This window comes from Pygoscelis adeliae, unplaced genomic scaffold (assembly GCF_000699105.1).
Source record: "Pygoscelis adeliae isolate BGI_AS28 unplaced genomic scaffold, ASM69910v1 Scaffold41, whole genome shotgun sequence".
In the NCBI taxonomy this organism is placed as follows: domain Eukaryota; kingdom Metazoa; phylum Chordata; class Aves; order Sphenisciformes; family Spheniscidae; genus Pygoscelis; species Pygoscelis adeliae.
In genome coordinates, this window is record NW_008824373.1 from 4251271 (window position 1) to 4265158 (window position 13888).

The window sequence follows — 13888 nt, forward strand, 5'->3', positions numbered from 1 at the left end:
TGGTCTTAAAAGCAGACACATTCAGGGAGGCATTCCTCAATGACACCAAGAGTAGCACAGGACTTGAAGTCTGTCTTTCAAGATCCAAGTTTCCAAACCTTCTCCTTTCCTTATTTTTTCATTACTCACTCAAGTCATACTTGCCATTCATCATCACCTTTCCTTATTCCTTTCATCTTGCACATTACGTGGCCTTAGTTTGATTACGCAGCTCCTATGCAATATGGAGAGGAGATTCCAGGGTGGCATCTCCATCCCTGGAGGTTTTCAAGAGTCACCTGAAACCTTGACTGACCTGATCTAGTACTGGGGACACTGGCACTTCAAGTGGGAGCTTGGAGTCAACGACCTTCAGAGGTCCCTAACGTCCAACATTTCTATGAGCCTATGCAAACAGAAACAAAGAGAGGGTCTGAGACATGAAGGGGGAGACGTAAGCCCCAGAGCCACAGGGGTTCTGCTAAGTACGGCCTTCAAATCTACTCTTCCACTATTCTTGTCTAACTCCATAGTCTCTCTTTAGAATCTATTTTAGCTTGTAAAATCAGAGTTTATCAAACACCAAGCACTTATTTGCTGTTTTCATACTGGATACAGTGAATTCACCTAGACCGGTAAAAGCCTTCTTATGGGAGTGTCACAGCCGAAATGACACAATCCACAACAATTAACATCAGGTTTTTAAACATCAGGCTGCTATTTTAGGCTAGCAATAGAGTTCAACACCGCCATGGAGAAACGCAGGATGGAAATCCCCTGGAAATCAGAGTAGAGACATATGGATTCATTGCTGATTACCAATTAGCCAATTCCTCTATTTAATGCGTGCTTTAACAATACATTCACACAGCTTCTTTCATCAACAAATTACCAGGTTTGTTTGAATAGTGATATTTTCCACAAAACCTTGTCAATCGTCACTTATTATACCTCTAGCTTTTAATTTGCTAACGGATAAATATTTTATGAATTACTCCATTACAATAATGGATGTTAGGTTAACTGCCATATAATTTAACAGGGCTTGGCTATTATAAATGTTGGTCCAGATCAACTCTTTTCTCTGTCTAGGACTATTAAAAGTTAACATTACCAGGTCAAGGAAACACTCATTTAACCCCCTAGAGACTTGGAGAAGAACTCCAGGCTCACCAGCTTGAGGAGTTATTATCCTCATAACGTTTTATTTCAATTCATTACACTTGAAACACACAGGCAGAGCAAACACAGCAATAGCAACGAGTATTGCACTTCATGGCTTTGCTGCCTTTTTGGAAAAGGTTATGTAGGAGACATTAAACAGAAAGGCAAGGGGGATAAGGGACATGCAGCAGGGTACAGGAATGAGCTGACAGGCATGAAGTAAAGAGACGAACAGAAACAGGAGGAGGAATTTGGAGAAGTCACCAACCACCACAGGGCAGAGAACATTAGGCAGAACTGCAGAGTTCTCTGAATGATCAAGGCACCCCAGTCTTTGCACTTAACAGGCTGCTCAGGACAGAGGTTTTTGCTAATGTCTTTCTATGTGGATCTCCAAAGCCATATGGCAACGTAGAACACGGGTTCTCATGCTTTCAGAACAAATGTGGCATTGCCTTCATACTTCTGAGACTTAACAGACACTGGGTGCCTGGCTCTGACTTAGCTCATCTGAAAACAAAAAACCCAAAAAAAAGCACTTTTTACCCAAATCAACATTTCTTCAATACCTCTCCTTTAATCACTGAGGACTGTCTGGTTCCTGTTTTTAGTCTCTCCTCCTTTCTGCACAGTCATCCATCCCTTTAGTTTTATTATCAATATTTTATACACACAATTTCTGAGGTGATTTCCCTTCATCCCTTCATGTTTGTTATGAAACATGACTGACTAAACAACCTAGAATAATGTGAACATGTACATTTCTTTTGCTAGACACTGGATTGGGCCTTTCCCTCTAAGTTCATCCTCATTCTAGACTGTAGTATTTCAGTGGGTTTTTTGGTTGTTGGGTTGGGGTTGGTTTTTTTTTTTTTTGGGGGGGGGGAGTTGGTTGTTTTTCATTTGGTTTGGGTTTGTTTAATTTTGTTTTTTAATAAAAAAAGGAATCTCACTTTCCATTACCTTCTGCCTGCTTTCAAGAACTTCTGCTCATTTTCCCCCCCTTCAGCTTCAGCTTTTGGGAAGTAAGTTAGTCATAGTGAAATCCTTCTGAAACATCAAATATATCTATTAGCAGTTAGGACACGATTTGCTCATGCTAATGTTAAACCCATCATGATCATGGGGTCACTTAGTCTATTAAGAACTTCCAATCTTGTAATTCACATCTGTATCATAAGCATATCCGATGAGCCAAAGAAAATCCAAAATTAAAATATGAAGGTACACGTCAGAACTGGCTGCATAAGACCTCCCAAACAAAATCCTCAGAATACCTTTAGACATATGCTTATGAGGGTACTGAACACATCACATTTGCCCCAATGGTTTCTAATGGAATTGCACTTGATCCAAAACTTATACTTCATGGTTAGCATAATGATCCTCACTTACTTGACATCCCATGGTTCAAACTTACTGAAAACTCTACAACAAGCAGGGATCATAGTCCAGTTCTCTCTCATCTACTCATCCTTCCTAAACACAAGTAGCTACCTAGTTTTATATTCCTTTAGTGCAATTATCCCAACAGGTTTCAATCATGCTGATTTTACCAAATCTGTTTTCAATGAAAATCTTAGGTACTCATTTTGTAGTCATTGACATATAACCCACTGAATTTGGTGTCCGGGGTCGGGGGGAAAGCAACTTCCATTTATGAACAACATAGGGTTGGATAGATTTTTTTTTTCTTTAGCACTTCCCCTTGTAGTGTTACCTTACGCTTGCATCCAGATCAGGGACGTTACCTCCATTACTTGACAGAAATAACATTGCCCCATTTGCCTAGCCCTCCTTGGTATCGCCCTCCTAGAACCAGTACTTCATTAAAACAACCGCTGCAGTTTGCTTCAAGTCAATTACAGACTCCCTCTGGCTACTCAGGTCTCCTGCTTTCCAGAGCCTGCCACCAGACAAGAATAACGTCAAAAAAAAACCCCAAACCCCAAACCAACCACTTGGATATTATTCTTCCTCATTTCACTTCTAAGATCCTGAGGTCTTCTCTTTCTTACTGTAGTTCTATCAATATTATTATTTGCATAGACTTGGCAGAGGACTTCATAATCCCAACCTGCCCTGCAGTTACAGCCTTGCATTTAATCCAAGGCCATACCAGAGGTACCATTCCTGTATCCCTGACAGCTTCTATTGTCTACTGTTCTAAAATCTTCTGTTTTCCCTGCAGTCTTCATAATTAAGGAGGCAGTTTACTTACTTTACACAGAAGGTTTACATATTTGAATAAAATCAACCCCTGATGTTCTATGCAAGTTTAAACTTCATGCACTTTTCCATTTTCTCCCCCCAAACACTGAAGCACATTCCTCCTCCTTTCAGTCAGTGAGTTGTCTTCCACTCCAGTTTCCTTTCTAGTGGTGACTGCATATTTGCACGGCGGCTTTTGATACTTTTGTTCATCAGCAGACGCCAACTTCTGGGATCATGGTCTCTGCACCGATACTGCAGTTAATATAAAACATTCCAAGTTCCTAATTGACTCTGGATCATAACATGCTACACCAGCCTTACAGAAGAGATCTGAGGACTTAAAGGAACTATGACAAATTTACCTATGTAATTTAAAACAATGACATTTGGCTTGTGGAATTATATTTTAACATATTTCTTAAAGTCACATCCCGATATTTTTATACTCACAATGACATTTTTCCTTTCAGGACTGCTGTGTTACACAACAGCAGCAGCATGTAGTACAGATAATTGTAATAGAAGTGTTAAGATTGGTATGACTGGAGAACGAATAGGTACACACAGGTGTAGAAGCACAAGAAAGAACAAATGGCAACGCAAGGGCTGGTAGAGCTGTTTGTGTTAGTGGAAGTTAGATAAGCAGGTCATCAAGATCCTTGAGCATATGTATGTGCAGTTTCTCAGGAGATGCAGATGAGGAGACAAAGGACGGAGGTAGCACAGAATGGCGAGATGACACGCTGGACAAAGTGGTTTGGACACATACCAGTTGACTTGGTGCATCTGAGTATGCATGCGTGAGAGTGAGACTGAGAAACATAATTTTGTTTTTAAAATGAAGTCACCCTCCAAGACATTCTAATTGTTACAACGTTATTTTTCTACTCTAGCATGTATTAATTTTTTTTTTGTCAGCAAATCTTAAAACATTGCATGCAAGTAAGGAGGCCATTAAGTACCTGATCTGTGCTTTTCTCAACACAGATTAAACTAAACTATTAAACATGCAAAACAAACATTATTACTTAATCTCAGTTACAGCAACCCTAAGTTTTACTAAAAACTGTGGAAATTAAAAAAAGAGACAGATGTGATTTTTAAATTGAGAATCCCTGCCAAGTCACACATTATTCCTATTTTCTGTGACTGAGTATTTGATGCATGTTTCAGTAATTTCGCTGACCTTCCTGCTAGTTTGGTTCATAGCAAGGCCTCACCAAGTTAAACATTGTCAAAATACACCTCTATTAAACAGCAACTAAAGCCTTCAAATGTTAACAGCAACAAAATTGTTAAAGAAATATCCCTGGGTGTGCTCAACATGCAAACACTGCATCACTAACCTGAAAATAAAACACTGTTAATTCATTTTCACAGTATAAAATGTTAAAGTAAATAAAAATCCCAGTACCTCAGATATTTAAAGCAAAAGAGTTTAAACAATCTAATGACATTATCAGTGATACAAAGAAATCTGCATGCAGAACTCGATTTTTAAACTGTCACCGTCCTTGAGCTGTTTAAACCTCAGAGCATCTATTCAGCATCTCGATATTTAGTATACCTCCAGTCAACTTGCCTCACTTTTTCTATATAGGTCTTATCCTCTCACACTGATATTCCCCTGGCATGAAGAAATTCACCATACCTCTAACGCCAAGAGAAATGCAGTGCTGCTTACGCAATGCTTGAGGTGACATCTTTGTTTATCCCCATCACTTGCATTCCAGACACTTGAGACTGCTCAGATACTCATTTAATGTGTCTTTCACTTTTCCGTATACTTTTAGTTCAATCTAGATGATAAAGTTTAGTTAATTTATATTATGTGCCAAAATGAAAACTTTATGATAGTCATTTTTTGCCCTAAGGAGTAGATGTTATCAATAAGTTAAAATACCTTCAGCTTTGCCTCAGGATGTTCATATGCCTGAAGCGTTCTATTTTCTCATGATAACACAGTATTTGCTTCAGTCACATTTCTTAAAATTACTCTTTTTAAAAATTTTCTACTTCAATACATTTTTTGCAAGAAAATATATATATTTTCAATTATTTCTTACAATCATGTCTACATGAGCCTTTTAAAGCAACACACAAATTTACACAAGCCACTTAAGATCGTCGTAAGAAACAAATAAAAACATTTCTGGAAGATATTTGCCAAAATGAAATTTGAGCAAGAGTAGCATTTAAACATGCTCTGACTTGCAGAAATCATAACCTAAACTGTATAGCTGTAAGAATGAACCTAACTCTATCAGTTTTGAATTCAACAGTGCCAACTGTAACACCAAATGCTGAGAAAAGTGCAAAAATAAAGAAAACAAAATAAAAAACAGGCCCTGTAAAAGTGAAATGCTGTTATCTATGAGGATACAGTATTTTGGTTTTAGCATTTTGTTTCTATACTGCAGCAATTCGTAGTGTTTGTGAAGTTATTTACAAATTTCATTTAGCAAATAATGTTTTTTCTCCTGGAATTGACAAATATAGGTTGGCCTTTTAAAAACAGCATAAACGGAGTCCTTCAAATTGTTACAACTCTAGGCAGAATTCTCTACACCTCCAACTAGCTGGCTTGACAGCCATTCATGGTCGCTTATGCAGCAACTTATCACAAAATTTATAAACTTGAAGTATTGGAATAAGCAATTTACACTCGTTTGAACTTAACCTCAAGTTAGAAGAACAGCATAAATGGAGTCCTTCAAATTGTTACAACTCTACACCTCCAACTAGCTGGCTTGACAGCCATTCATGGTCGCTTATGCAGCAACTTATCACAAAATTTATAAACTTGAAGTATTGGAATAAGCAATTTACACTCGTTTGAACTTAACCTCAAGTTAGAAGAAGACTTTTTCACCAATTAAATCCAAAATAAAAGATGCAGCTTGGTATTCTATAGGAACACCTCATTGCCTCATTTAAAAATTTCCATTGCAGAAAGAAAAAGAGAATACCAAGACCAGAGAGGGAGCCAAAGAGAGCAGGATAAAGAAAAAACAAACTGATTCAGAAACATTCATGCAGTAGGCAGCAAGAGAAGACTTTACACTAATAAATGTAGTGGTACATGTCTTCTGCTGTTACATATAGAGACAGACAGAAATATGTAAGTATTTAATTTCTGCAAAGGACAACTACAGTCTGAAAATTTGATTAAGTTTTTAGTAACAGTTCACATCAGCAGGTAACTGATAAAAGCAGCAATGCACTCTCCCCAGCCAACTGACAACCTCCTCTGCGAGACTCTTATTCTGAAGAGTAAACTGGAAAGAAAATTTAAGTGTGAAATAGGAATTCCTAGAGAAGTCAAAGTACCTCCATTCTTTGGAAACTCTGTTCTGCATAGTATCTCCCAAGAGTCAGGCTAGGTGAGGAACATCTAGAAGTCAAAAAGGAAAAATTGTGGGGGTTCATGACTACATGTCCTGGATGCTGCAATATCCACATGGTGGTGGTTTAATGACAGCCAGGGCAATAAAACGAAAACATTACTTGACAGATTTCTCCTTTGAGGAGCAATATCTCTTACCAGGATGCTACTTTTTTGAAGAAAGTTACGTTAATGCTTTTGAAAAGCAAGTGTTGTTCTAATAAGTCTCCTGTATTACTAGATACTTCCACAGCATATAAGCAGCAAATTTTCCTTTCCTGGAGGCCAGCAAATTTGACAAACCTGCTGATGAAGACTGTCAAAAGGAAAATTTGTGTTTGGAAATTCTACTAGAAAAGACACTTCTACAGAACAAAGAGTTGCAAAATTATTTCTGTATTAGGAAAAAGAAAACCTTCAAAACCAGACCTAGTTATGGTGGAGAACTTTTGATTCAGAAGTAAAAATTCTGATCAGAAGTCACACCTGAAAATTATTTAGTTCACAACTTTGTTTCAAAAACTTATGAGTGAACTGCCATTCCCAGACTGCATGTATCTCTTCCAAGAAATCTGTATTTCTAGGAAAAAGTATAACTTCAAGATTGTATCAATGTCCAAGAACAACTTTTCCCCGTTGTTACAAATAAATATCACCCGTAATGACTATAAATTGACCATGTTTATTCACAGATTATTATTAATAGTCAAACAACGAATATTTATTATTTTAGAAATGCTGACTACATGTAAGTGTGGCTATTAGTTCAGCACTGAAGTAAAAAAAAAAAGTCATTAGCAATAAAGCCATTTTCAACTAACTGGAAGTCAGAAATGCCAGAACTGCAAAGTTTATAATTCTCTGAATTTGGACATTCATTGCTTTCAAGACTACAAAAATTTTTAGCAGTACTGCATTTAAAAAAAAAAAAAAAGAAAATTAAAATAAATTGCCATGAAGATGCACACACTTTAAGTTTTCAAAAGACAGATTCAATAGTTAAGCATCAGAAAGCAAGCACTTCATCATTTCAGAGTTGAATTCTCAATTTAAGCTTGCATAATTATCCTCTGCATAACGTGTCTAATATGAAATCCAAATTTAGGAGTAATGTTTGTACCCCATTCAGCAACTAGCTGACATCTGTCTCCTTTTTCTACCAACAAGCACAAAAGAGCATAGGGCTCTTGGATTGTACTGGAAGGTCAGGAAAAAAGGAAGCGACATTCTCATCTTCACAAAGTATTCCTTCAAATTATTTTACTTCCCCAGGGAAGGCACCCAGGCACCAAAGGAAAGAAAATGTTTGAATACTTGATTTAACCTTTTTATTTGGAAAACAAATGAGAGTTAAGACAATTTTTTTTTAGATATATTAAACATTTCTGTTTCTTATCAGTCAAGCTCTGCTTTCACCTGCCACTGCTGATTACCTCTTAGTTGAAGCAGCAATTTTTGCTTAAATGAAATGCATTGATAGATGCTGTTTAACTAATGCAAACGAGCAAAGAAGCAAGAAATGATATGTTAAGAAAGCAGAGAACATGGCTGTTATACAGAGAAGAATCCCTGCAAATTTGCTGTTTTAATGACCTACAGCACAGTCATATTTTCAGCTCAGTGGAAGATGCACATGCAAACCCCCTGTTTCCCAACAGGGCTAATGTTTTAAATCATTTTTATGAAAATATTTGCATTTACATTGCACTCCAGTGATTACTTAGGGCCCATACCTTGTAAGCATGCACTGTAATCAGTTTATTACTGCAGCCTTTCTTATACAGTCCTACTGATGACTCATCTGTACAAAGAACAACCGCAAACATTTTCTTCATGAGACAGACTTTTGACAGCTTGGTTCTAGTGGAGTCTTTTAGAAGCCCAGGAGAAAGCAAAACACTGCTCCCCATGGAAGAAGCCTTTCAGTCACAGGCAATTTGGCACATGCAGACTCGACATATTGAAACGGACTTTTGCTGCTATATCTCCTCTCTCTTACTGTTTCAGCTCTTTTTCAGTTATTTTTTTCTACATCATAACAATCACACCCTTTATAGTAAATCAAAGACATTTCTTGTCTTTTAATAAGGTTTCAAATACTTAGTGACTAACTACCGTGCAGCAGCTCTGCAAACAGAGCTTGTCATACTTTTACATACTTCTGTACATTTAGCACTGACCTGCTAAATCCAGAAACAGAGATGGCTCCCCTGTTTCCAGTCCAAGATAAATTCAGCCACTGGATGAGAGTGCAGCGAGACTGTAGGTATTCCAGAGATGTGTCATTAATCCTTGCCCAGTAAGGTTGTAAACTGAGATGAATGTACTGTAGAGGATCACAGCAATGTTGATACAGTAGCTTACAAGTTTGCGCTAGTCTACACAGGTCTGGTACTGTAAGGTGACTCAAAATCAACTGGATGAGCTATATTAAAAACAGAAAAAAAGTCACAGATGGTCATATAGCACTTGAAATGTTAAGGGAAAACTGCAAAGGAATAAGAAAAGATGTTCTAACTTCAAAGAAAAGTAAATCCTTTTACTTAAAAGTAACTTCTCGAATAAATCATTGATTAACTATTAAATAGGACTGCACTGCCTTCTCCATTTGACAACATATTAAACAAGAAAGGAAAAAGCAGATCAGCATATGAAAGTGACAGGAAGCTTTCAAATTAGAAGTTTCTTTACCCATGCTAATTTAAACAGTGATATATATGTAAACACTATGTTTACATATTTCCCTTCACAATGTCTGCTCTGCCGTTGATCAGAACACTGAATTGGCATCCTCTTTCTTCTCTGGATTTGGTTTTTAAGATGGTAGCATATTTGCAGAGTACATGGAAAAAACATACCATGTCCCGGTTTCCCCACACCTTGAACTCATTTCAGATTTACTCCTCTGCTGCCTGCTTTAAAAATCGGTGGTTTGTCTTCTACCTTATATCCTCTCCCATCCATGCTGGACTATGCAACTAGGTAAAAAATTCAACATATTCAGATCTTCTTTTACAAAGTAATCTCTTCCCTGCTGTAATACTTTGAGAGCATTTTTGTTCTATGCCAGAGTCAAATCTGCAAGGCAAAACTCCTTTTTACCTTTATCAGATTGAATCATCTCAGCTTCAGAATAATCACCAGCCCTTCTAACTAGCACCACTATACGTGTTTTTGTAATGACTTATCTCACACTCAGAAATTAAGAAATATCCCGTCTCCTATCATGCTCCGTTTTCCTTTCTAAAGGAAGATCAAGACACACAGACACATAAATACTCACTTTAGGAAGTAACAAAAACGCTCAACAAAAACAATCTCCTTTATCTTAGAAACTGAGAGAAAATGCACTTGAAAACTGAAATCTAAAAATTAATGTTTAGTTTACCAGGGCTCTCTTTAACAGCTATAATTACCTGCATTCAAGTTATGTAACTAAAATTGACTAAGACTTTTCAAGCAGAGTGGAAAACAATAACTCGCTGAAATGAATCAGTGTAAATTATAATAAAAAACAAAATAACCCACAAACCAGCTTAAACTGAAGAGAGTCCTGTGGCCATTTCAAAATACCATAATGTTTCATTTTAATGTCTTACAAGGATTCATAAAACAAAACCGCCAAAAATGAGAATAAAATGCTTGACATAAAATGAAAATGAAGCTTTTCGCGAGATCCAAACAGATTGTACTTCCAACGTACCAGTTTATGCAGCTAGCTTCCGCCTCCCCTCCTCCCCCCTTCGTTTTTGGAAGAGAAGAAATAAGAAAACAATCCAACTTCCTGCAAAATGAAAAATGTTACTTCCTACTCAGCTCCAGATTTAGTGTTTGGATTTCAAACACAATCTACGACTCTTCAAAAAATTTAACTTCAACTCCAATGCCAAAATACAGTGTTTGCATATACTCCAGTTTCTCTCAAGTTTGATTTCTCCCCTCGCTCCTCCTTCCCCCTAAAAACAGCCCAGGCTTTTTGTCTCTGCAGGTGCCTGCAACTCTCACCTCAGCTTGATGCAGAGGATCTGCGCAGACATTTCAATGTGACAGCAATAGATACATAAAATATATGTAACAACTCCAGTTAATATATTATAATCAACAAAGATTGCTCCTAACTGACATTTAGTTTGTTGGCATTTTGGTATCTGAGAGAGAGCAAACTAACTAGGAGCTAACATAGATATAATCCCAAGTTAATACCTTGACTTTTGTTTGGCTCAGACCCATACTTCAGCTTAAAAGCTGCTTAGCACAGTTTTGTTTGTCATTCTAATAGCAGATACCTAAACGTATACCTATTTTTCTAAGCCCATCAATTCACTTCAAATAATTTTCAATATTCTGAAAGACAGCTTCAAACCATTTTGCAATCTTTCAGCTATTTCACACTCTGTAAGCCACCTAAATATCTATTTCATGAATGTCTTTTCCCTCAGATTTTTCCCATGCTTATTTAGTAAGTTTTCTAGAGAAGAGAGCTCAAACAAAGGCTGCACAGTTAGCTAAATTTATTTCTACGATTAATGTGGCATAATAATGTCTGATAAAAACAAAGTAACACAAATTTTGTTCAATGGAAAAAAAATATTTTGTGACTTCTGAGCAGTAAAGATAATGGTGAATGAAACTATAAATGCCTCACCAATGTCCCTTTACACTAACTGATGACTTCAATGAGTATTTCATAACATACAGGATGCTGCAATCTTTCCACACCTGAGATGAAATCTCTTATCACATGAACGTCTTAATCAGAAAACAATAATCTTTCTTTATTTTTTACTGAAATTATGCAACTTCATAATATCTAGAATGAAAAAATATAATGAAATGTCACTGCTATGACATTAAGATATAATGTACTTTTTTTCTGGCTTTTGATTAAAGTTGATAACAGGTTCCAAGCCTACAGGCTAATAACCATTAATCACCGTTAGTCTGGAGTCTGTCAGAAATCCGCTTTTTATTTATGTGTATCCTAGCATAAAGTACAATTTGATACCATAATGAGTATGTGATATGATGTGCTGTATTGTGCTACGCTGTGTTCATGGTGATTCCAAGAATACTGCAGAATTGAGTATCTGCTTTGAAAACTAATTTCGTAACACGGTTTCTCGCAAACAACTGTTTTTACTCTGCATTTATGAAAAATTATGGCAATCATTATTGTTTCACACTTCCTTATAAATCCATCAGTAAAACCAAAGATTATTGGAAAAAACAATACAAAGGAATACAAAGAAGAAAACAAAATATAATTTATACCTCATCACCTTTTTAGGCTATGATGGACCAAAAGTACAAAAGTACTTTCTCTCCCATTTCCAGGGCAAACATGGTACATGCTAGCTTTAGAGATGTGGCGAGATCAACACCCACTACAGTGAAAACCTCCAAAAACTGGAGATTTCCAAATCATAAGTCTCCGCAACAATTCAACAAACAGTACACAAATTCATTGTGTGCCGTTTGAGCACAAAAAAGATCCTGATTCACACTTGATCTGTGTGTGTTTTACCATCATCACAGTCTCCGATTGCAGCGTCTTACATATATGTTAAATTTTTTAATTTATACTTCAAAATATATGCATCTTAAAAAACCAGACATCTTACCCACTGCATCAAAGTTCGCTTATAAGCTCAGACAGGATCTCCATCACACTTTTCAATACGTGGGGTAAAACTTTACCAATGGTGTAGCTCCTAACAGTACTTACCTACCCAAAAGTTTCTCCAGCTTTTTTAAGCTTTTTTGCTTAAAACAAAGCAATAAAACAGAAAGCAATAACCATTTGTACCCAATAAAATTATTTCTGTGGCTACAGCACAATAATGCAGAACTATTTGGTCAGAAAATAATGCTTGGATGTTGGTCAAACCTAGAATATCTGCACTTTCTATAAATACCCTCTTTCAGTTCTTCAACGTGAACCCCTCCAATATGAAAATATATTGGCCTATGCAAGCCACTCATTCAGAAACACACAAATGAATGACTTACAATTTTTTCATTCTGCAGCTAGAGCTGACACAGCTTAGACTAATTAATTAGAATTGATACTAAGACATGCTCAGATAAAGGACAAAGGATATGTCCACAAAAAGGCAAAGGGAGAAGGCAGGAAGAAGATGGTATTCTAGGGCTTTTGACATACCTCAACATAGTTTAAGAAAACACAGCCCCTAGTTCCACCATCCTATAGCTTGCACCAGCAAATGCATACACATTTAATAGCGCACCTGAACACATGAAAAGTGGATCTTGCAACTGTTTCACAAAAAACAACCATTTAAGTCTCTCTTTTCTTTATTCTACTCACATAACATGCTTTGGTAGAGTGGGCTTTACATCACCAGGCTAAAGGCTCTGATCCTCTCAGCAATGAAAGGCTGTAAAGGTTTTAAGCCCCTTCTTGATTCAAAGCACAGAAAAGGATCTTACTGAAAGACTGCACAATCAAATAATCGAGACTCCAGAAGGACTAAGGCTGGAGAGATCTTCTCTATGTGCCATTGCTCAGAGCCTAGTCTGCTACAGCAACTGGCAGTATATTGGCCATTAACTGAAGGGAATCTTGTGCCACATGGTTATTAGCTGTTAAGACAGCTTTTAAGACCCTCATGAGTTTCTCCTTCCAAAGAGAGGCGTAAAATCTTGCTGATTATCTGAAAGCCTACAAATATTTGTTCTGGAAAGATATAAGAAGTTTACTGTTGATGGAAAAAAAGTGTATGACACTTAAAAACTCTCCTGCTCCGACTCTTCTATCTAAGTATCATTTAAGGGATGCAGATCTAACATTCAAGACCCGTTTTCCTGGAACATAGGTGCCAAATCCACATTTAGCAGTTAAATTCACTTCCCCAGTAGACATGAACAGCTCATAAATCTTGTAGGCAGCTTTAGGAAAAATTGGCTTCAAGGAATGACAAAGATGTCATTTGTATCTTTTTTTATCAAAATTTATACAAAAAATATATATTTTGGACGTCAGCATGCAGGATTTCTCCCGGCTCCCCTCTCTGGAGAACAAAAGGTAGGTTCTTGGTACCTGGCACATCTTGGTGAGTCTCAAACTGCATAACAGCTATGCTGTGGCAGGTATACCTCACCTTTCTCAAAGGCTTTTAACTTTTT

The 13888-nt window shown here is 36.9% G+C and overlaps 1 protein-coding gene across 2 annotated transcripts in view; it reads right to left on the reverse strand.

Moving 5' to 3' along the window:
- Nucleotides 1-13888, reverse strand: part of FBXL4 (F-box and leucine-rich repeat protein 4) — a 62968-nt gene that overhangs the window by 32409 nt on the left and 16671 nt on the right. For both annotated transcript variants that reach the window (XM_009320145.1, XM_009320143.1), the window contains exon 4: nt 8923-9167. In XM_009320145.1, the coding sequence (XP_009318420.1) occupies nt 8923-9167 (245 nt within the window). The remainder of the gene's footprint in view (nt 1-8922; nt 9168-13888) is intronic.